This window comes from Schistocerca serialis, chromosome 5, assembly GCF_023864345.2.
Source record: "Schistocerca serialis cubense isolate TAMUIC-IGC-003099 chromosome 5, iqSchSeri2.2, whole genome shotgun sequence".
Classification (NCBI taxonomy): Eukaryota; Metazoa; Arthropoda; class Insecta; order Orthoptera; family Acrididae; genus Schistocerca; species Schistocerca serialis.
In genome coordinates this window covers 314,925,692-314,950,947 of record NC_064642.1, presented here as the reverse complement: position 1 = coordinate 314,950,947, position 25,256 = coordinate 314,925,692, and the positions used below count along the sequence as shown (strand labels likewise).

The 25,256-nt window shown below is 45.3% G+C and overlaps 1 protein-coding gene across 1 annotated transcript in view; it reads right to left on the bottom strand.

Moving 5' to 3' along the window:
• The window catches only part of LOC126481919 (collagen alpha-2(IV) chain-like), a 197,459-nt gene that overhangs the window by 74,686 nt on the left and 97,517 nt on the right, over window positions 1-25,256 (bottom strand). Inside the window, exons 2-3 of the mRNA XM_050105878.1 lie at window positions 11,417-11,503; window positions 11,194-11,328 (exon numbers count right to left, since the gene is read on the bottom strand). Coding sequence (XP_049961835.1) covers window positions 11,194-11,328; window positions 11,417-11,503 — 222 coding nt within the window. The remainder of the gene's footprint in view (window positions 1-11,193; window positions 11,329-11,416; window positions 11,504-25,256) is intronic.

Below are 25,256 nucleotides of genomic sequence, written 5' to 3'. Positions count from 1 at the left end.
GTATCATCCTCTGCCACTGGCGTTCTCCTGGTGTGGCAGACATACTGGTTAATGAGAAAACTGGATGCTTTATTGAAACTGAATACAGAATGGAGATTACCAGTGTTCACGTCAACCGCGGCGACCGTTATTGGAGTGCAGGGTATTATGGATTACAGGGTTGCCGTATGTGTGTATCATCAGAACAGCGTGTGTTGACATTTATCAGTTTACTTGGCCTGTGTTGAGAGCAAACATGGATAATCTGCAAGACGGAGGAGTGATTCTTTCACATTGTGTCTGAAAGGATACGTTGCCCTACGTGCGTGAACATAACACTGACTTTGATTACCATAAAACTTACAGTTTTAATCCAGTTTTACTACGCAGCCAAAGTTTCGTTGTAAGATCTCCCTTTTCAAAACCGATTATTCTTCCCCATTATTCACGGTCACCAAATATCGTGATTTAGGCTTTAGGCTGCTTATTTAATTGGGAATGGTACATCTTGCAAACGATGACTGAACAGAAGAATTTTTCTATTCACTCCCGTGAGACATCAAAGCAACCTTTTCAGTCTTCTGTGGAACGATAATTGGATGTACGGTGTTTCAGTCGTAATAACATTCGTGTAGAGAGAGGCATGATGTGAATAAGTAGCCTCCTGTAGTTCCTATTCAAAATTACCCTTCCACACGCCCTTAACGACGTTATAAATTGTAAATTATCCTGACTAACACTTTAATGCAGCTGTTCTCCATTGCAGTGCCATCATTGTCAAGTGATTAATTTAATCAAGATTTATAACTATACATTACATCACTCTAATCAGATTCGACATTTTAAAGCACAGTACAACCTACGATATTTTGCTGGATATAGTATAACGAATTTTCGATGTGCAAAATATGCTCCTTCTTAAAGTCGTTAGGTTCCTGTAAGATAACAGAACGATTTATGTTTTCCCGCTAACTAGCCTTCTCGGTATCTTTAACAAACAGGCTCTACTGGAAGTGCGTACCAAGGACGGAGGACGATACATGAAAGTAACAACGGCTGTTGAATCGCAAGGTCGAACTGTTCAAAACACGATATGTCATTTTATCAATGAAAAGCTATGGCAAATAAACAGGAGAAGAACAACAAACAGGGACCACTTCGTCCGATGTCATTAATCACACTTGCCACAACACATGAGGCCCTACTTCTGAGGCGACCAATTTAAAGCACTCCTAGAAACTTAAGACACATTGTTACAAGAAAAAATACCATTTTGGTAGACAATCAGCAGCAACAGGAATTCGAAAACAAATAACGTGATTCGTTTCATACACGTGTATGCACAACTTAAAGAGCTGAAATAAATTATATACCTATGCTGCAAATTAATATGACTCTTGATGAATGAAAGAATAAATAAAGGCTACCCTCATCTGAAAGTATTTAATAACAGATATGTGAAACATGTTGGCTCTCTCTCCTTTCTTCAGGTATTTTTATACACCAACAGGAACAGGTCTTGTTTACCTTGCTTTCAGTTGCCAAACTTTATTATCACGAAGAAATTTCGTTATACACTAATGAGGGGCGCGTGTTATAGGAAAATTACCGAATATTGACATGTTCAACATTCCAGCTGCCACTGTCCAAATAGTGCAAATTTTAAGACTATTAAAACAAACACAGAATTCATTTTTGTATGTACCCTAAACTCACATGAGATGGCCTGTTAACCCCTTGTGCTGGACAGGTAGCTGGGTGGCATTCGCAATCTTTCTATGGTGCTGCGTTGGTGGCACTACTTGGAATACGTAATTAATTCGGTACAATTTTGGTATCATACATATACGAAATAGCAGCGCCTGTGTTCGTACTGCTTAATAGCAAAGGCACTGTTATACGTCAATACCAGGGCCTCGACTCTCAATAAATATGTCCTTCCTGGACTCATAACGTACGAGTGCAGGTTGTGACACATGAGCGACGACAAACGGAAGTTTGTCTCTGTTAGTGATTCGTTCACGGATAGCCAAAGCTGTTACGGGGACCACCCGCGCAAAGCAGAAATTCCGGATTCGAGCCCCGGACCAGCGAAAATTTTTACTATCGTCATTCCAGTATACACTAGTGGTGTTCATATTCGCAATTGCGAATACATTTCTAATATTTCTGCGTCATTTCTATTGGGATGCAATGTCTACTGCTTCGGAAATTTTGGCACAGCTACCAAACTGAATGTGGTAACAGTTTATCACCATCCTTGACAGTAACTGCTGGTCTGAGTCTCTCATCTGCCAGAGACACAGAATTTGCAATCAAGGAAATAAAAAGCAATGTGCAAAATACAAATTGTATGTATAAGCACTACCACCAACATCTACTCTTGTTTTCAGCAATAATCTGTTCTGACAGATCACTGGTAGCTCCTTGTTCAACGTGGGCATTGATAAGAATGAAGCCACTAACCAAGAATACGTGGAAAGAAGTTTACAAGCAACACTGAATGATGTACGAGCGATGCGCTGGTTATATCCATATCTATATCAAGTCGGTTGTTGCATAACGTACAGCAGCCTCAGAGGTCGTTTAAATAAAGAAAAGGAATGAATTTTGTCCCTGCAGCGGAGTGTACGCTGATTTGAAACTTCTTGGCAGATTAAAACTGTGTGCTGGGCCGGAACTCGAACCCATAACCTTTGACTCCCGCGAACAAGTGCTCTACCGACTGAGCTATCCAAGTACTACGCAGGACTCACCTCTCAGCATTACTTTCACCAGGACCTCACTCGGATCTTCCAAATTTCAGAGAAGCTCTTCTCCATATTCTGCGGAACTAGCAATCTTGAAAGCAGAAAACAGCGCAGATACGACTCATCCAAATCCTAGAGCACTTGCCCGCGGAAGACAAATGTTCCAAGTTCGAGTTCCGGCCAGGCACACAGTTTTAATTTGCCAGAGAGTTTCAAATCAATGCATACTCTGTTGCAGGGTGAAAACCATTCTGGAAACAATCCCCTTGGCTGCGACTAAGTCATTTCTCCGCAATATCGTTTCTTCCACGAGAGCTAGTGTCTCAAGGTATGCAAGAGAACTTCTGTGAAGTTTAGAAGGTAGAAGACGTAGTGCTGGTCGAAGCGAATCTTTGAGGAAAGGTTGTGATTCGTGCTTGGAAAGCACGGTCAGGGGAGCACTTTGTCGCCAGAAGCAAGTGTCCCAGGTTCGAATCCCGACGCAACACACAGCTTTAACCTACCAACAACGAAAAAATTAGAAGTTTTTCAGTGTATTGCTAAAGAAGCATAGTCACCAAACCGTAATGAACCGATATTCGTCGATGTCGGTATGCAGTTTCCACAGTAGCAGTTACATTGAAGTGAGGCTTATTCTATTAAGATGTCAAATGTAATGAAACAATTCTCTTTGTTAAGTATTTTGGTGGAAAAGACTATAAATTAACTGTCAGATCTGCAAAACGTTCATTTCGCGTATTCACATACAGTTTTAGTTTCTAGTTGCAGCCATTTTCTGTGCTTATTACTACGTGTGCTTTATTAGCTTTGAAAAGCTTTAATAACGTCGATGTTACAGTGTTACCTCAAATCACTTTTCAAGTATGGAGGACAATTTTCGAAATTAAAATCGATATGCTATAATTTTTATGTTATAAATGAGCTTCCCTACACCTCTGAAATGATGTGATACATAGCGAAGGTCAATTAACGTTATCTACTGAGCCTTAAACTCAGTTGCTGAACAGGGGATGCGTCCTACAACATTTATCTAAGACTCGTCCGACATTGATTGTGTCTATGAAACATTCTCCGTCTAAGCTAATCTGTTGCATTCAGCATTTCGAGTTCGACAAGCCATCGATGTACCTCGATATCCAATATAAACGTACTTTCACTCACTGACGACGTGGCGATTTTTTTTATAACACTTCGAGAAGATGTGTCTGTGGTTTCTAAATCTACATCCATACTCCACAAACCACCGAACGGTGCGTGACAGAGAAGACCTTGTACCACGGCTAGTCATTTCGTTTCCTGTTCCACTCGCAACGACTGCCTATATGCCTCAGCAAGAGCCACAATTTCTCGTATCTTATCTTCGTGGTCCCTATGCGAAATATATTTTCGCATTAGTAGAATCAGCCTGCAATCACTTTCAACTTTCGGTTCTGTAAATTTGCTCAACACCGGTTTTTGAAAAAATGTCGCATTGAATCCAAAGATTTCTACTTGAGTTTCCGAAGCACGTCCGCGATAATTACGTTTGTTCAAACACCTTTTTTTTCTTTGGGTGATCAGTCTTCTGACTGGTTTGGTGCGGCCCCCACGAATTCCCCTCCTGTGCCAACCTCGCCATCTCAGAGTAACTCTTGTAACCTGCGTCCTCAATTATTTGCTGGATGTATTCCAATATCTGTCTTCCTCTACTGCTTTTGCTCTCTGCAGCTCCCACTAGTACCATGGAACTCACTTCCTGAAGTCTTAACAGATCTCCTATCATCCTCCTTGTCAATGTTTTCCACATATACCTTTCCTCTCCGATTCTGCGCAGAATTTCCTCATTTCCTATCATAACAGTCCACCTAATTTTTAACACTCATCTTTAGCACCACATCTCAAATGCTACGATTTTCTTCTGTTCCCATTTTTCCACAGTCCATGTTTCATTACCATACAATGTTGTGCTCCAGTTGTATATTCTCATAAATTTCTTCCTCAAATTAAGGCCTGTGTTTGATACTAGTAGATATCTCTTAGCTAGGAATGCCCATTTTGCCAGTGCTAGTCTGCTTTTGATGTCCTTCTTGCTCCATTCGTAATGGGTTGTTTTTCTGCGTAGGCATCAGAATTCCTGAACTTCATCTACTTCGTGACCATCAATCCTGAAGTTAAGTTTCTCCCTGTTCTCATTTCTGCTACTTGTCATTACTTTCATCTTTCCTCGCTTTACTCTCAGTCCATATTCTGTACTCATTAGATTGTCAATTCCATTCAGCATGTCTTGTAATTCTTCTTCACTTTCACTCAGGATAGCAATGTCATCAGGAATCGTGTCATTAATATCCTTTCATCTTGAACTTTAATTCCACTCATGAACCTTTCCTTTATTTCCATCATTGCTTCTTCGATCTACAGACTGATCAGTAGGGGGGAAAGACTACATCCCCGTCTTACACCCTTCTTAACCTGAGCGCTTCGTTCTTAGTTTCTACTCTTATTACTCCCTCTTGGCTCTTGTACATATTGTATATTACCCGTCTCTCCCTATAGCTTACCCGTATTTTTCTCAGAATTTCAAACACCTTTCACCATTTTACATTGTCGAACACTTTTGCCAGGTGGACAAATCCTGTGAACGTGTCTTGATTTTTCTTTATTCTTGCTTCCATTATCAACCGCAACGTCAGATTTGCCTCTATGGAGCCTTTACCTTTTCTAGAGCTAAACTGATCGTCATCTAGCACATCCTCAATTTTCTTTTCCATTCTTCTATATTTTATTCTTGTCAGCAACTTGGCTGCATGAGCTGTTAAGCTGATTGTGTGATAATTCTCGCACTTGTGAGCTCTTGCAGTCTTAAAAATTGTGCAGATGATATTTTTCCGAAAGTCGTTTGGTATATCGCCATATCAATACATTCTAGACACCAACGTGCATAGACGTTTTGTTGCCACTTCCGCCAATGATTTTAGAAATTCTGATGGAATGTTATCTATCCCTTCTGCCTTATTTGATCTTAAGTCCTCCAAAGCTCTCTTAAATTCTGATTCTAATACTGGATCCACTACCTCTTCTAAATCGACTCCTGCTTCTTCTTCTATCACATCGCCCGCCGGAGTAGCCGTGCGGTTCTAGGCGCTACAGTCTGGAACCGCCAGACCGCTACGGCCGCAGGTTCGAATCCTGCCTCGGGCATGGATGTGTGTGTTGTCCTTAGGTTAGTTAGGTTTAAGTAGTTCTAAGTTCTAGGGGACTGATGACCTCAGAAGTTGAGTCCCATAGTTCTCAGAGCCATTTGAACCATTTTTTTTTTTTTCTATCACATAAAACAAATCTTCCCCCTCATAGAGGCTTTCAATGTATTCTTTCCACCTATCCACTCTCCCCTCTGCATTTATCAGTGGAATTCTCTTAATGTTACCACCCTTGTCCTTAATGTCACAGAAGGTTGTTTGAACTTTCCTGGATATTGAATCAGTCCTTCCGACAATCATTTCTTTTTCGATTTTTTCACATTTTCATGCAGATATTTCTTCTTAGCTTCCCTGCACTTCCTATTTATTTCATTCCTCAGCGACTTGTATTTCTGTATTCCTGATTTTCCCGGAACACGTTTGTACTTCCTCCTTTCATCAATCAAAAAAAATGGTTCAAATGGCTCTGAGCACTATGGGACTTAACATCTGTGGTCAGCAGTCCCCTAGAACTTAGAACTACTTAAACCGAACTAACCTAAGGACATCACACACATCCATGCCCGAGGCAGGATTCGAACCTGCGACCGTAGCAGTCGCGCGGTTCCCGACTGAGCGCCTAGAACCGCGAGACCACCGCGGCCGGCTTTTCATCAATCAACTGAAGTATTTCTTCTGTTACCCATGGTTTCTTCACAGCTACCTTCTTTGTACCTATGTTTTCCTTCCCAACTTCTGTGATGGCCCTTTTTAGAGATGTCCATTCCTCTTCAACTGTACCGCCTACTGCGCTATTCCTTATTGCTGTATCTATAGCGTCAGAGAACTTCAAACGTATCTCGTCATTCCTTAGTACTTCCGTATCCCACTTCTTTGCGTATTGATTCTTCCTGACTAATGTCTTGAACTTCAGCCTACTCTTCATCACTATTATATTGTGATCTGAGTCTATATCTGCTCCTGGGTACGCCTTACAATCCAGTATCTGATTTCGAAATCTCTATCTGACCACGATGTAATCTAAATGAAACCTTCCCGTATCACCCGGTTTTTTCCAAGTATACCTTCTCCTATTGTGATTCTTGAACTGAGTATTCGCTGTTACTAGCTGAAATTTGCTACAGAACTCAATTAGTCTTTCTCCTCTCTCGTTCCTTGTTCCAAGCCCATATTCCCCTGTAATCTTTTCTTCTACTCCATCCCCTACAACTGCATTCCAGTCCCCCACGACTATAAGATTTTCATCTCCCCTTACATACGGTGTTACCCTTTCAATATCCTCGTATACTTTCTCTATCTCTTCATCTTCACCTTGCGACGTCGGCACGTATATCTGAACTATCATTGTCGGTGTTGGTTTGCTGTCGAATCTGATAACAACCCTATCACTGAATTGTTCACTGTAACACAGTCTTTGCCCTACCTTTCTATTCATAAGGAATCCTACTCCCGTTATACCATTTTCTGCTGCTGTTGATATTACGTAGTATTCATCTGACCAAAAATCCTTGTCTTCTTTCCATTTCACTTCACTGACTTCTACTATATCTAGATTGAGCTTTTGCATTTCCCTTTCCAGATTTTCTGACTTCCCTAACTCATTCAAGCTTCTGAAATTCCACACCCAGACTCCTGGAACATTATCCTTTGGTTGATTGTTCAATCTTTTTCTCATAATCACCTCCCCCTTGGCAGTCCGCTTCCGGTGATCCGAATAGGGGACTATTCCGGAATATTTTGCCAATGGAGAGATCATCATGATACTTCTTCAATTACAGGCCACATGTCCTGCGGACATACGTTAAACGCAGTTGTTTCCATTGCTTTCTGCGTCCTCGTGCCGTTGATCATTGCTGATTCTTCCGCCTTTAGGGGCAGTTTCCTACCCCGACAAGATAGTGCCCTGAACGACTGTCCATTCCTCCGCCCTCTTTGACAGGGCCGTTGGCCTTACCTACCGATAACAAATGTAGCAGCCCGCTTCAGAGATGCTTCGATGTCTTCTTTTAATCGGACCTGCCGCGGACCCCAAACACTCGAGCAGTACTTAAGAATAGGTCGCGCCCGCATCCTATATGCGGTCTCCTTAACAGATGAACCACACTCCCGAAGTTCCCCGAAAAAATCGAAGTCGACCATTCACCTTGCTTACTTTTACTCTACAGTTTGAGAAAATAATTTACGTTAACTATATACTGAGGTGACAAAAATATATGGGATAGCGATTCGCACATAAACAGATGGCCGTTTGTATCGCATATACGAGGTATAAAAGGGCAGAGCATTGGCGGGACTGCAATGTTTGTGCTCACGTAGGTCATATGAAAAGTTTTCCGACCTGATTATGGCCGTACGATGGGAATTAACAGACAATGAACGCGTAATGGTAGTTCGAGCTAGACGTATGCGACAGTCCATCTCCGAACTCGTTAGGGAATTCAGTATTCCGAGATCCACAGTGTCAAGAGTGTGCCGAGACTACCAGATTTCAGGCAGTGGCCCACGGCCTCCACTTAACGACGAGAGCAGCGGCTTTTGCATAGAGTTTTCAGTGCTAACAGACCAGCGACATTGCGTGAAATAACCGCGTAAATCAATTTGGGACGAACGAAGAACGTACCCGTTAGGACACAGCGGCGAAATTTGGCTTTAATTGGCTTCGGCAGCAGACGACCGACTCGAGATCCTTTGCTAACAGCACAGCATCGACTGCCAGACACCTCCTGGGTTCGTGACGATGTCGGTTGGACCGTAGACGACTGGAAAACCGTAGCCTGGTCAGCGCCAATTTTCTGTTGGTAGGAGCCGATGGTATGGCTCGAATGTGGCACGGAGCCCATGAAGTCATGGGCCCATGTTGTCAACAACACACTGTGCGACTGGTGGTGGCTCCATAATCGTCTGTGCAGTGTTGACATTGAATGGACTGGGCCTCTGGTCCAATTGAATCGATCATTCGCTGGAAATGGTTATGTTCGGTTACTTGGAGGCTATTTGCAGCCATTCATGAACTTCATGTTCCCAAACAAACATCGAATTTTTGTAGATGATAATTGTTCGAAATTGATTCGAAGAACATTCTGAACAGTTCTAGCTAATGATTGGGCCACCCAGATCGCGGAACTTGAATCCCATCGAACATTTATGGGATATAATCGAGAAATGAGCTCGTGCATAAAATGCTGCAGCGGTAATTATGGACGGCTACAGAGACAGTATCGCTCAGCATTTCTGCAGGGGACTTCCAGCGATTAGTTGATTCCATCCCACGTCGAGTTGCTGCACTGCGCCGGACAAAAGAGGGTCCGACGCGATGCTAGGAGGTATCCCGTGACTTTTGCCACTTCGGTGTTTTTGAACTATCAAATTTTGCCTCAGCTCCAACACTCCTGACATTTCACGCAGCGACTTTTTCCTCTTTCCTCAATGGAGAGAAGTCTTCCGAAGTAAGAGTGATTTCAGGTGTGCCGCAGGGGAGTGTCGTAGGACCGTTGCTATTCACATTGTATATAAATGACCTTGTTCACTGAGGCTTTTTGCAGATGATGCAGTGGTGTATCGAGAGGTTGTAACAATGGAAAATTGTACTGAAATGCAGGAGGATCTGCAACGTATTGACGCATGGTGCAGGGAATGCCAATTGAATCTCAATGTAGACAAGCGTAATGTGCTGCGAATACACACAAAGAAAGATCCTTTATCATTTAGCTACAATATAGCACGTCAGCAACTGGAAGCAGTCAATTCCATAAATTATCTGGGAGTAGGCATTAGGAGTGATTTAAAATAGAATGGCCATACAAAATTAATCGTCAGTAAAGCAGATGCCAGACTGAGATTCATTGGATGAATCCTAAGGAAATACAATCCAAAAACAAAGGAAGTAGGTTACGGTAGACCTGTTCGCCCACTGCTTGAATACTGCTCAGCAGTGTGGGATCCGTACCAGAGAGGGTTGGTAGAAGAGACAGAGAAGATCCAACGGAGAGCAGCGCGCTTCGTTACAGGATCATTTAGTAATCGAGAAAGCGTTACGGAGGTAATAGATAAACTCCAGTGGAAGACTCTGCAAGAGAGACGCTCAGTAACTCGGTACGGACTTTTGTTGAAGTGTCGAGAACATACCTTCACCGAGGAGTCAAGCAGTATATTGTTCCCTCCTACGTATATCTCGCGAAGACACCATGAGGATAAAATCAGGGAGGTTAGAGAACACACAGAGTCATACCGACAATATTTCTTTCTACGAACAATACGAGACTGGAATAGAAGGGAGAAGGTACCCTCCACCACACACCATCAGTTGGCTTGCGGAGTATGGATGTAGATGTAGATGAAGAAAATATTGCCTAGCCGGTATTTCCAGAATGACGAGGGTGTGGGGGTGGAGGGGTGATTCTCGGTGTGAAACGTTTCCTGAACAGGCAAAATGCAGAATTCTGCAACGAAGGTCTCTGCCAAGTCATCCATCTTCGCGTAAAATGTGTCACATAAGAGGGTGAATTCGTAGAAGTGGACTAGTGACAAGTTTCATGATTGCTGGTTGACTTTTTTGTGTGAGGTGATAATTAGAAAGTGCCACAACAGTGGCAGATTGCCAGTCAGTTGCTCCTGCCAAAGACGATGCAGGTAATCATCGAAACATCAGATCTTACGATCAACTGACGCAGTAATAAGTCCGAGAATGTTTTATGTAACAGAGCCGTCGCGGAAGACTACGCTCTCAAGACGTCGTTCTGGTGATATAAAATGGAAATGCCGTATGGCTAGGGCCTCCCGTGGGGTAGACCGCTCGCCTGGTGCAAGCCTTTCGAGTTGACGCCACTTCGGCGACTTGCGTTTCGATGAGGATGAAATGATGATGATATGGACAACACAACACCCAGTCCCTGAGCGGAGAAAATCTCCGACCCAGCCGGGAATCGAACTCGCGCCGTTAGGTATGACATTCCGTCGGCTGACCACCCAGCTCCCAGGGGCGGACAATGGAAATGCTGTGTGGCTAGGGCCTCCCGTAGGGTAGACCGCTCGCCTGGTGCAAGTCTTTGGAGTTGACGCCACTTCGGCGACTTGCGTATAGATGAGGATGAAATGATGATGATGATAAGGACAACACCAGTCCCTGAGCGGGGAAAATCTCCGACCCAGCAGGGAATCGAACTCGGTCCGTTAGGTATGACATTCCGTCGCGCTGACCACTCAGCTGCTAGGGGCGGATGTTCTGGTGATGATTAGAACTTTGTGACGACCCCTCGAGTTTCCAATGCGGCTGTTGCCCGGCTGCTCACCTGCATCTTGCTGAGCTGCCAGTGGGGTACGAAGAAAAACCGGTCCGCCGGATCTGTGGGTGCGACGGGGTGCCGGCCTCCCAGGCGGTGTAGGTAGCAGCGGCCCGCCGGAACATCGCGGTACGCCACCAGCTTCTGCAACAGCAGGCAGCGTCCACCCTTCAGCAGACCGGGTCCCTACGCCGCCCTCAGCTCTCAGCAGTGGTGGGTGTTCAGTACTTACCCTGTCGTAGTCGAACAGCGACCGCGTGGCGACAGCGCGGGGCGAGGCCGGTGGCCGCGCGTAGTACAGCACGCCCTCCAGCCGCTCCTGCAACACCAGTTCACGTGCCGCTGCAGCCACTCCAGTCCCAAAACAATTGCTAAAGGTGCGGCCAGACAGGGAGCTGGTAGTCTGCGCGTCAGTCCCTGGTCTGCATAATTTCTGTGGCACCAACTCGGTTAAACAGACCGCTCCCGCCCGCGACGGGCAGCCGGCGGGTTGTGAATATTTACAGAAACCGCGGAGGCCAGGTGTGAGAAATCTCGGAATAAATCGAAAGCTTAGTTGATTTGGTGTGTGCAAACGTACCGGGTGGCTATAATTAAAAAGCAGCAACTCCAGTGTGTGCTGTAATTATCGTATGCCAATGAAACTTGGTAGATATGCTAACGCGTTAATATGGAACAGATTTACGCTGGGAGAAATTAGTTCCAATTTTGGCCACCAAGTGTAAATCTGGCGCTGTACAGCATCTCGTCGACGTCTCCGGTACTAGTATTGAACGAACTCTGTAATAATAAACTCGACATTATGTTTTTCTCTCTTGTTTGACCTTTTCTGCCCACGTCCCGTTCCTAACTGTTACATTGCGCAAACATTTCTATACGTCTTTCTTGCATTCACAGCGTCAGATTTGCACCCGAAGGCCAAAAAGCCGGCCTCTGTGGCCGAGCGGTTCTAGGCGCTTTAGTCCAGAACCGCGCTGCTGCTACGGTCGCAGATTCGAATCTTGCCTCTGGCATATATGTGTGTGATGTCCTTAGGTTAGTTAGGTTTAAGTAGTTCTGATAACCTCAGATGTTGAGTCCCATAGTTCTTAGAGCCATTTGAACCATTTGAACCGAAGGCCAAAACAGAAACGATTTTTTTTATTTTTATTCCTGGCCTAGATCGGATTCGTATTGACGCATCGGCTCATCTACCACGTTTCGCTACCGTATGATGACTACAACACTGGTCCTCTTTGAGTAGCTGCACTTTAAATATATCCACCGGGTACTTTTGAAAGATACCGAATATAAAAATGTCTCGAAAAGTTGTGAAAGAAATATGCGCTAGTCTGCATCAGGTAGCTATTAGTTTATTCCATACTAGCTGTAGTGCCCGGCGTCGCCCGGAATGTTTAATATCTGCCACACAGAGTAATTGGCCCTGTGCCTTGATACTCTTAACAAATGCAAGTCGCACGGGAAACTGCAATCAGTTTAAATCGAAGAGCATATTTGAACCACTGGGTGTCAACGAAATGCAGTGAATTAACACGTCCTCACCCGTACACTCATAAAAACCAGGTTCTAGGCTGACAGTTGGTAATCCAAGCTAACACCCACGCTTCGTAACGTCCACACTAAATAACCGTCATATAATAAAAGCTGATTTAAAGGATTTTAAAACTTGTGCTTTCGGAGCAAGTTGAGTTGTGCTTTGTTATCAATATTTGATAAACTGAGCTTCGATAATCCGAGCTTTGATAAACTGAACTCGATATTTCTGCTGAACTTCGATAGGAACAAAATGATTTTCTATTACCATTTTTAATTCATTTCTTCGAGCAAATTTTTCCTGAACGAGAAGATGATTAGTTTCATCATCTGTTGTTACATTTTGCGGGAAGTATCTCATTGTGTTTTTGGAGAATTCGTTTTCTGTTGTACCGCTCAGTTATCAGTCTTTCAAGTAGGACTGTATTTAAGCACGACACGAACTGTTCGAACAGTTTACGTCACGCTACGGGAAATTTCCAGCCCTGTCCGACCTTTCCATCAGTCCGCGATCTAGTGACTTTTGTTGGTACTTTACCACAACCTGCCTTTGCGTCTGTATGGCACTGGATTTTAATAATGAAAACAAATGTCAAACACGGACTAAAATACACTCCTGGAAATGGAAAAAAGAACACATTGACACCGGTGTGTCAGACCCACCATACTTGCTCCGGACACTGCGAGAGGGCTGTACAAGCAATGATCACACGCACGGCACAGCGGACACACCAGGAACCGCGGTGTTGGCCGTCGAATGGCGCTAGCTGCGCAGCATTTGTGCACCGCCGCCGTCAGTGTCAGCCAGTTTGCCGTGGCATACGGAGCTCCATCGCAGTCTTTAACACTGGTAGCATGCCGCGACAGCGTGGACGTGAACCGTATGTGCAGTTGACGGACTTTGAGCGAGGGCGTATAGTGGGCATGCGGGAGACCGGGTGGACGTACCGCCGAATTGCTCAACACGTGGGGCGTGAGGTCTCCACAGTACATCGATGTTGTCGCCAGTGGTCGGCGGAAAGTGCACGTGCCCGTCGACCTGGGACCGGACTGCAGCGACGCACGGATGCACGCTAAGACCGTAGGATCCTACGCAGTGCCATAGGGGACCGCACCGCCACTTCCCAGCAAATTAGGGACACTGTTGCTCCTGGGGTATCGGCGAGGACCATTCGCAACCGTCTCCATGAAGCTGGGCTACGGTCCCGCACACCGTTAGGCCGTCTTCCGCTCACGCCCCAACATCGTGCAGCCCGCCTCCAGTGGTGTCGCGACAGGCGTGAATGGAGGGACGAATGGAGACGTGTCGTCTTCATCGATGAGAGTCGCTTCTGCCTTGGTGCCAATGATGGTCGTATGCGTGTTTGGCGCCGTGCAGGTGAGCGCCACAATCAGGACTGCATACGACCGAGGCACACAGGGCCAACACCCGGCATCATGGTGTGGGGAGCGATCTCCTACACTGGCCGTACACCACTGGTTATCGTCGAGGGGACACTGAATAGTGCACGGTACATCCAAACCGTCATCGAACCCATCGTTCTACCATTCCTAGACCGGCAAGGGAACTTGCTGTTCCAACAGGACAATGCACGTCCGCATGTATCCCGTGCCACCCAACGTGCTCTAGAAGGTGTAAGTCAACTACCCTGGCCAGCAAGATCTCCGGATCTGTCCCCCATTGAGCATGTTTGGGACTGGATGAAGCGTCGTCTCACGCGGTCTGCACGTCCAGCACGAACGCTGGTCCAACTGAGACGCCAGGTGGAAATGGCATGGCAAGCCGTTCCACAGGACTACATCCAGCATCTCTACGATCGTCTCCATGGGAGAATAGCAGCCTGCATTGCTGCGAAAGGTGGATACACACTGTACTAGTGCCGACATTGTGCATGCTCTGTTGCCTGTGTCTATGTGCCTGTGGTTCTGTCAGTGTGATCATGTGATGTATCTGACCCCAGGAATGTGTCAATAAAGTTTCCCCTTCCTGGGACAATGAATTCGCGGTGTTCTTATTTCAATTTCCAGGAGTGTATCTTCTAGGTTATATGTCATGTGTAACAATGGAAACTAATCAATAAATAAAAGTCTGAAATATTGTTTACGCCAAGTTCTCTAGCTTTCGCTGGTTCAGAAATTAAGTGACGTCTGATGGTACAATCTCGAAGACGAGTATTATCGCTGAAATTTATTCTCGTGATAGAAATTACAATTAGTTAACGCTCTGTATTTCATTCGTTCGGCATTTATTTTCTTAATTATTTCACCTGAACGCAAAAATTTGAAGTAAATCGATCAAGTACTTTTCGAGATGTTTGGCATTAATGTTTCTCCTTTATATGTTTTATGTATATGTAGGTACTGTGTGTATTAAAAATATATAGCCTCTGTCCGCCCAAACGGTCGTTAGGGGATCGTGTAAAAATTTGAAGTAAATCGGCCAAGAACTACTAGAGAGTTCTGGTAACAACATTTCCCATTTAAGTATTACATACATATATGAGTCAAGTCAGATTACAGAATCCTATGTAGACAGTGATCTTCCTCTTGTCTTGAAGGTAAAGTATGTACAATTTCATCAAGATCGGGACAGAACTGTAGATCTGTATGAATTACAAACAAATAAACACACACTCTTCTTTATATATACATATATTTGTAAATAAATGCATACTCGTATAATACACATAGTTATTATAAATATATCTGCGCTTCGAGAAGAAGACTGCATGAAACACGACAGACAGAAAATAGAAGCATGCCAGTGGATAGAGCGTCTCTACAATTTTTTAAACTTACATTACAGGTAATCAATGTGGGCACCGTTTGTGACGCGACAAACGTTAATATGTGTGTGCAGTTCATTGAAGTCGCTGCTGCTTTCCTGGGAAGTGCAACAGCAAGCAGCCTGCTTTGGAAATCTTGCATCGGGTTGCCTGTCTGCAGCCGTGAACTCATTACGTGGGGAAACAGGGAGCGAATGTTTTTTCTACATGTTCTGGCAAGCCTGTCGCTAGTGGGAAGCTCGGCAACTACGCCACGGCGCGTATTACGAATCGAAACATGGAGGGATTGATGTGTGTCCATTTATTGTGTGTCTTGTAGCTTTCGCGTAGTCATATTCGGAAACCCGGTAGGTACTTTTGGATACAAATCTGTTTTGACACTGTAGTTTTATTTATATACGGTTTGTAACGGATATAAGTGCAGATAAATTTATATGTGGTACCTTAATATGTGCACACATCAGTGTGTTGTTTTCTCCCTGCATCAAACACTCTTCCCATACATTGACGATATTCTACCCTCCGTTTTGTTGCCTTTCATGGCAAGCCATCCTGGGCTTACACTTCAGCAAGATAATGCACGCACGCACACGGCGAGAGTTTATACTACTTGTTTTCGTGCTTGCTAGCCTCACCTTGGCAGAAATGTTGCCAGATCTCTTCCACTGTGAGAACGTTTGGAGCATCGTGGCTAGGACTCTCCAACGAACTTGTTATTTGGACGATCTAACGCGTCAGTTGGACAGAATTTTGCACGATTTTCCTAAGGGAGATATCCAACAACCCTATCGATCAAAGCCAAGCCGAATAAATGATTGCATAATGGCCAGACCTGTATCAACGTGTTATTGACTTGGGCAATTTGTGAAGCTCTTGCTCTTGAATAAATCATCCATTTCTTCTAAATTTGTAATAATTTGTTTACCAGTACATTTACAGATCGACAATTATTGAACTACATGAAAAAACATATATTAGTCACAAACTACGACGTGCACACACTTTCTTCTACATGTAAACGTCACTATAGATATCTGGATTTAGGTTATGACAGTTTAGATTTGCCTACCATCATTGGCGATGATGTGGCAAAGACGAATAGCGAAATTCTGCATGACCTTCTGAAGTGTCGGAACATCGATACCGTCAATGACTTCCTGAATAGCTGTTTTCAGCACAGCAATGGTTTTGGGGTTATTCCCGTACACATCGTCTTTAATATAGCCCCACAAAAAGGAGTCGCATGTGTTCAGATCCGGAGAATATGGCGACCAATCGACGCCCATGCCAGCGGCCTCTGGGTACCCCAGAGACAGAATACGATCTTCAAAGTGCTTCTCCAGGTCATCAAATACTCTCCTGCTTCGATGGGCTCGAGCTCCATCTCGCATGAACCACATCTTGTCGATATAAGAGTCACTTTGGATAATGGGGATGAAATCATCTTCTAAAACCGTCATGTACCATTCGGTAGTCACCGTGCCATCAAGGAATTTCGCACCGAATATTTCGTGACTGGACAATGCACGCCGTCCGGGGTGGCCGAGCGGTTCTAGGCGCTACAGTCAGGAACCGCGCGACCGCTACGGTCGCAGGTTCGAATCTTTCCTCGGGCATGGATGTGTGTAATGTCCTTAGGGTAGTTAGGTTTAAGTAGTTAAAGTTCTAGGGGACTGAAGACCTGAGAAGTTAAGTCCCGTAGTGCTCAGAGCCATTTGAACCATTTTGACAATGCGCACCACACAGTCACCCATTGACGGTGAAGAGACTTCTTGATCGCGAAACGCGGATTCTCAGTCCCCCAAATACGCCAGTTTGGCTTGTTGACGAACTCATTCAAATGAAAGTGGGCTTCGTCGCTAAACCAAACCACATTCACATCAGTCTTGTTCGTCAGTTCTGTGGTCAATAGTGTTGACGAAACACAACCGCTGCTCCATGGCCCTTGGGCTTAATGGCTGATGGGTTTGAATTTTTAATTGGAAAAGATGCAGGTATTCAACAACAATTTGTCACAGTGTCTCTTGGTTTACTTCCACTTGTTCTGCAGCTCGTCTGGTCGATTTTCTGGGGCTGGTTTCAAACACAGTGCGTGTCTTCTCCATGTTTTCAGTCGTTTTCACCCTTTCGGACGACCGAATAGCCAACACTGTCATCACAAACACTACCCGTTCTCTCAAACTTGTGAATGAAATTCTTGATTGATGGCACACTCGGACCGGTTGTCTTCACCTTGAAGTCGGTCGCAAACTTTCTTTGACCGCAGTTAGGCTGTTATTTCTCACATAGTAGGGCTTCACAAGCGCTATACGCTCAGGCGCGTGTACCGTGACATTTTCACGTGCAATCTTCGTACATCCATAGTTGAAATGGAGGACCGTGCGACATAAGCTGATATAAATGTATATTAAAAATGAAGGAATTCCTCCAGCTGTATTTTAAGGGTCGATTTTATTTTGGCAACTAGTTTCAACGTTGTAACAACGTCATCTTCAGGCCTATAAACTGTTGACGTCAACTGCGTGCGGCTGATAATAGAAGTTCACGTGCAAGTGGCCGACAAGACGCGTGTGCATGCGCGTATTAATTCCCATCACTCGCATTCGGGAGGACGACGGTTCAATCCCGCGTCCGGCCATCCTGATTTAGGTTTTCCGTGATTTCCCTAAATCGCTCCCGGTAAATGCCGGGATGGTTCCTTTCAAAGGGCACGGCCGACTTCCTTCCCCATCCTTCCCTAATCCGATGAGACCAATGACCTCGCTGTCTGGTCTCTTTCCCCACACCAACCAACCAACCAACCAATTCCCATCATGCCTTGCGGACAACCTTGCCGTTTGAACGTCCTAACGCAAGCGGTTCAGAAATTATGACGATTTTATTTCATATAGTTCAATAACCGTCACCCTGTACATCACATCTACCGATTTTCTTCGCATTTGGGTAATTCATTCCTGGTACCTCGCTTTTTTTTGTCTTAGAATGTATTTTGTTTGGTACAAATGAGTACTTATGCCACCTTTTTGGAATTTTGACTATCACTCCTGACTGAATCTCCTGCTGTTCTTGTGTCACATTCTACATGAGCCACCCATGCTAGCTGTTGATAGAGAATGTGGGAGAGACAGACGGTGCTCGAGTGAGAGGGAGAGATCGGGTCCAGTACTGGCTGTGTATGAGCGTGGGAAACCGCCTAAAAGTGACGGCGTGCTAGTCTGCATCCGGCCACGCCGGGGTGGTCGTCTGGGGCCGAGTCACCGGGGCGATTCCCGGAAAGGTGCCTCCTCCCAACCATTGGCCGGCTGTGGACTCTGGCCAGCACGTGCGGCCGCTGGCCGCTGCCCGCCGTTGCCGTAATTGGCGGACGGAAGGCCGCGACGGCCACTAATTAGCCCACAATGCTCGCAATTACTCTGCTGCACTGAGGGGGGAGGGGGGAGGGGGCAAAGTGCGCCGCAGCTCGACGCCCGCCGCCGGCTCCCACACTCCCGATCCATGGGCAATCTACACTACTGCCCATTAAAATTGCAACACCAAGAAGAAATGCAGATGATAAACGGGTGTTCATTGGACAAATATATTATACGAGAACTGACATGTGATTACATTTTCACGCAAATTGGGTGCATAGATCCTGAGAAACCAGTACCCAGAACAACCACCTATGGCCGTAATAACGGCCTTGATACGCCTGGGCATTGAGTCAAACAGAGCTTGGATGGCGTGTACAGGTACAGCTGCGCATGCAGCTTCAACACGATACTACAGTTCATCATGTGTAGTGACTGGCGTATTGTGACGAGCCAGTTGCTCGGCCACCATTGACCAGACGATTTCATTTGGTGTGACATCTGGAGAATGTGCTGGCCTGGGCAGCAGTCGAACATTTTCTGTATCCAGAAAGGCCCGTACAGAACCTGCAACATGCGGTCGTGCATTATACTGCTGAAATGTAGGGTTTCGTAGGGATCGAATGAAGGGTAGAGCCACGGGTCGTAACACATCTGAAATGTAACGTCCACCGTTCAAAGCGACGTCAAGGCGAAGAAGAGGTGACCGAGACGTGTAACCAACGGCACCCCATACCATCACGCCGGGTGATACGCCAGTATGGCGATGACGAATGGACGCTTCCATTGTGCATTCACTGCGATGTCGCCAAACACGGATGCGACCATCGTGATGCTGTACACAGAACCTGGATTCACCCGAAAAAAATGACATTCTGCCATTCGTGCACCCAGGTTCGTGGTTGAGCACACCATCGCAGGCGCTCCTGTCTGTGACGCAGCGTCAAGGGTAACCGCAGCCATGGTCTCCGAGCTGATGGTTCACGCTACTGCAAACGTCGTCGATTTGTTCCTGCAGATGGTTGTTGTCTTGCAAACGTCCCCATCTGTTGACTCAGGGATCGAGACGTGGCTGCACGATACGTTACAGCCATGCGGGTAAGCTGCCTGTCATCTCGACTGCTAGTGATACGAGGCCGTTGGCATCCATCACGGCGTTCCGTATTACCCTCTTGAACCCACCTATTCCATATTCTGCTAAGAGTCATTGGATCTCGACCAAGGCGAGCAGCAATGTCGCGATACGATAAACCGCAATCGCGATAGGCTACAATCCGACCTTTATGAAAGTCGGAAACGTGATGGTACGCATTTCTCCTCGTTACACGAGGCATCACGACAACATTTCACCAGGCCAACGCCGATCAGCTGCTGTTTGTGTATGAGAAATCGGTTGGAAACTTTCCTCATGTCAGCACGTTGTAGGTGTCGCCACAGGCGCCAACCTTGCGTGAATGCTCTGAAAAGCTAATCATTAGCATATCAGAGCATGTTCTTCCTGTCGGTTAAATTTCGCGTCTGTAGCAAGTTATCTTCGTGGTGTAGCAATTTTAACGGCCAGTAGTGTATTTTTAATTACTCGATTGTACACTGAGATGACGTAAGCCATGGGAAACCTCCTAGTATCGTAGCGGACCTCCTTTGGTCCGGCGCAGTGCAGCAACTCGACGTGGCATCAACTCAACACGTCGTTGTCAGTTCGCAGAAATATTGAGCCATGCTGCCTCCGTAGACGCTAATAATTGCGAAAGTCTTCGTGGTGCAGGATTTTGTGCACGAACTGACCTCCTATGTATGTCCCATAAATATTTGGTGATATACATGTCGGCCATTGCGGATGTCCATATCATTCACTCGAACTGTCCAGGATGTTGTTTAAACCAGTCGCAAACAGTAGTAGCCCGGCGACACGCCGCATTGTCATCCACAAAAATTGTGTCGTTTTTTGCTGCAAATAGCCTCCAAGTAGCTGAACATAACCTTATCCAGTCAAAGATAGGATCAGTTGTATCAAAGAACCCAGCCTATTCCATGTAAAACCACCCACACCGGTACGGACCACCACCAGCTTGCATAGTGGTCCGTTAACAACTTGGTTCCATGGCTTCGTGGGGTTTTCGCCGTACTCGAACACTGCCACCAGCTCTTACCAACTGAAAACGGAACTCATCTGACCAGGCCACGTTCTTCAGTGTCTGGGGTCTAACCGATATGGTTACGAACACAGGAGAGGCGATGCAGGTGATGTTTTGCTGTTAGCAGAGGAACTCTGGTCGATCGTCTGCTGGCACAGCCAATTAATGAAAAATTTCGCCGCTCTATCTAACGGGTACGTCCGTTGTACATCCCACATTGATTTCTGCCGTTATTTCACACAGTATTGTTTGCCTTGAGCAGTGATAATCCCTACGCAAACACCGCTCTTCTCAGTCGTTAAGTGGAGGCCGTCGGCCACTGCGTTGCCGTTGTCTGTCGTGAGACATAACGCCTGAAATTCGGTATTCTCGGCACACTCTTGAGACTGGATCCCCTAACGACTTCCGAAATGGAATGTCCCATGCGTTTAGCTCTAACTATCGCTCCTCGTTCAGTGACTGTTAATAACCATCGTGTGGCGCTAACCACATCGGAAACGTTTTCACACAAATCAGCTGAGTACAGATGACGGCACTGCCATTTTATATCATATATACGCTATACCATCGCCATCTGTATGTGCGCATGTCGCTATCCATGACTTTTGTCAACAGTGTATTAATTACTTGTTTATTGAGCCAATCGTATATCTGTAAAGATACTCCGTTTGCCTATGAGCATCTTTTCCAATCCGTTGTTGAAGAGATGGTAGACAGACTTTTTATTTCGAATTTTAAGCGGAAGTCAACATGTGACTCTCGAGATTTTGGTGCAGAAGTGGTACAAGATGTACACTACGGGCCATTAAAATTGCTACACCACGAAGATGACGTGCTACAGACGCGAAATTTAACCGACAGGAAGAAGATGCTGTGATATGCAAATGATTAGCTTTTCAGAACATTCACGCAAGGTTGGCGCCTGTGGCGACACCTACAACGTGCTGACATGAGGAAAGTTTCCAACCGATTTCTCATACACAAACAGCAGCTGATCGGCGTTGGCCTGGTGAAATGTTGTCGTGATCCCTCGTGTAACGAGGAGAAATGCGTACCATCACGTTTCCGACTTTCATAAAGGTCGGATTGTAGCCTATCGCGATTGCGGTTTATCGTATCGCGACATTGCTCCTCGCGTTGGTCGAGATCCAATGACTGTTAGCAGAACATGGAATCGGTGGGTTCAGGAGGGTAATACGGAACGCCGTGTTGGATCCCAACGGCCTCGTATCACTAGCAGTCGAGATGACAGGCATCTTATCCGAATGGCTGTAACGTATCGTGCAGCCACGTCTCGATCCCTAAGTCAACAGATGGGGACGTTTGCAAGACAACAACCATCTGCACGAACAATTCGACGACGTTTGCAGCAGCATGGACTATCAGCTCGGAGACCATGGCTGCGGTTACCCTTGACGCTGCATCACAGACAGGAGTGCCTGCGATGGTGTACTCAACGACGAACCTGGGTGCACGGATGGCAAAACGTCACTTTTTCGGATGAATCTAGGTTCTGTTTACAGCATCATGATGGTCGCATCCGTGTTTGGCGACATCGCGGTGAACGCACATTGGAAGCGTGTACTCGTCGTCACCATACTGGCGTATCACCCGGCGTGATGGTATGGTGTGCCATTGGTTACACGTCTCGGTCACCTCTTGTTCGCATTGACGGCACTTTGAACAGTGGACGTTACATTTCAAATGTGTTACGGCCCGTGGCTCTACCTTCATTCGATCCCTGCGAAACCCTACATTTTAGCAGGATAATGCACGACCGCATGTTGCAGGTCCTGTACGGGCCTTTCTGGATACAGAAAATGTTCGACTGCTGCCCTGGCCAGCACATTCTCCAGATGTCACACCAAATGAAAACGTCTGGGCAATGGTGGCCGAGCAACTGGCTCGTCACAATACGCCAGTCACTACTCTTGATGATCTGTGATATCGTGTGGAAGCTGCATGGACAGCTGTACCTGTACACGCCATCCAAGCTTTGTTTGACTCAATGCCCAGTCGTATCAAGGCTGTTATTACGACCAGAGGTGGTTGTTCTGGGTACTGATTTCTCAGGATCTATGCACCCAAATTGCGTGAAAATGTAATCACATGTCAGTTCTCGTATAATATATTTGTCCAAAGAATACCCGTTTATCATCTTCATTTCTTCTTGGTGTAGCAATTTTAATGGCCAGCAGTGTAAATATAGCGTATGCAAAATGCTGTAACTCCTAAAAGCATAGCGAATCACTGAGAAGAGTTGTGTAAAATGTAAACTTCCAAAATAACTGTAGTTGCACAAGAGCATTTTTAAATCAACATCTTCCAAACAGTGGGATATGTCATAGTGGGCATGACGACTGTGTGTTCTGTTTTTGGTCACCTAGATCTCCGGACCTGATAATCACAGATTTTATTAATGGGGTTATGTAAAAGAGATTACATATCTCCTTTGTCGGACGCAATTCCACATCTACATTATACTCCGCAAGCCACCTAACGGTGTGTGGTAGAGGGTACTTCTGGTACCACTATCTGATACCCCTTTTCCTGCTCCACTCGCGAATGGTGTGTGAGAAGGATGATTGTCGGTAAGCCCGTGCATTGGCTCTAATTTCTCGAGTTTTCTCGTTGTGGTCATTTCGCGAAATGTATGTGGGAAGAAGTGCTCTCTCTGAATTTCAGTGGTAGACCTCTCTGTGACGCACAACGCCTTTTTTGTAACGCCTGTCAATGTATGCCGTGAAGAACCACGCTGCTCTTCCTTGCAACTTCCCTGTTAGTTCTATTAGTCCTGGTAAGTATCCCATATTGATGAACAATACTCAATAACTGTCGAGCAAGCGCCTTATAACCAATTTCCACTGTGGATGATGTACATTTCCTTAAGAACCCATTTCAATTGTGAATGATTTACATTCTTTAAGATTCATCTTACGAATCTCAGTCTGGCATCTGCTTTTCCTACTATTTGTTTTATGTGGTCATTCGACTTAAGATCACTCTGGATATTGTAGATACTGTTTCCAACAGCTTAACATCAAGATTGTAGTTGTTCACTGGTGGCTTTTCTTTCCTATGTATGCGTAATATATTACATTTATTTACGTTCAAGGTCAACTGCCAGAGCCTGCACAATTCATCAGTCCTGCAGGTCATTCTGCAAACCGATATTGTCTTTGGGTGTTGCTACTTTGTTAGATCATTTATACAGGGTGGTCCATTGATTGTGACCGGGCCAAATATTTCACGAAATAAGCGTCAAACAAAAAAACTACAAAGAACGAAACTTGTCTAGCTTGAAGAGGGAAACCAGATGGCGCTATGGTTGGCCCGCTAGATGGCGCTGCCATAGGTCAAACGGATATCAACTGCGTTTTTTTAAAAAAGGAACCCCCAGTTTTATTACATATTCGTGTAATACTTAAAGAAATATGAATGTTTTAGCTGGACCACTTTTTTCGCTTTGTGATAGATGACACTGGAATAGTCACAAACATATGGCTCACAATTTTAGACGAACATTGGTAACAGGTAGGTTTTTTAAATTTAAAGGCAGAATGTAGGTACGTTTCAACATTTTATTTCGGTTGTTCCAATGTGATACATGTACCTTTGTGAACCTATCATTTCTGTGAACGCATGCTGTTACAGCTTGATTACCTGTAAATACCACATTAATGCAATAAATGCTCAAAATGATGTGCGTCAACCTCAATGCGTTTGGCAGTACGTGTAACGACATTCCTCTCAACAGCGAGTAGTTCGCCTTCCGTAGTGTTCGCACATGCATTGACAATGCGCTGACACAAGTTGTCAGACGTTGTCGGTGGATTACGATAGCAAATATCCTTCAACTTTCCCCACAGAAAGAAATCCGTGGACGTCAGATCCGGTGAACGTGCGGGCCATGTATGGTGCTTCGACGACCAATCCACCTGTCATGAAATATGCTATTCAATACTGCTTCAACCGCACGTGAGCTATGTGCCGGACATCCATCATGTTGGAAGTACATCGCCATTCTGTCAAACAGTGAAATAATCTCGTAGTAACATCGGTAGAACATTACGTAGGAAATAAGCATACATTGCACTATTTAGATTGCCATCGATAAAATGGGGGCCAATTATCCATCCTCCCATAATGCCACACCATACATTAACCCGCCAAGGTCGCTGATGTTCCACTTTTCGCAGCCATCGTGGATTTTCCGTTGCCCAATAGTCCATATTATTCCGGTTTACGTTACCGCTGTTGGTGAATGA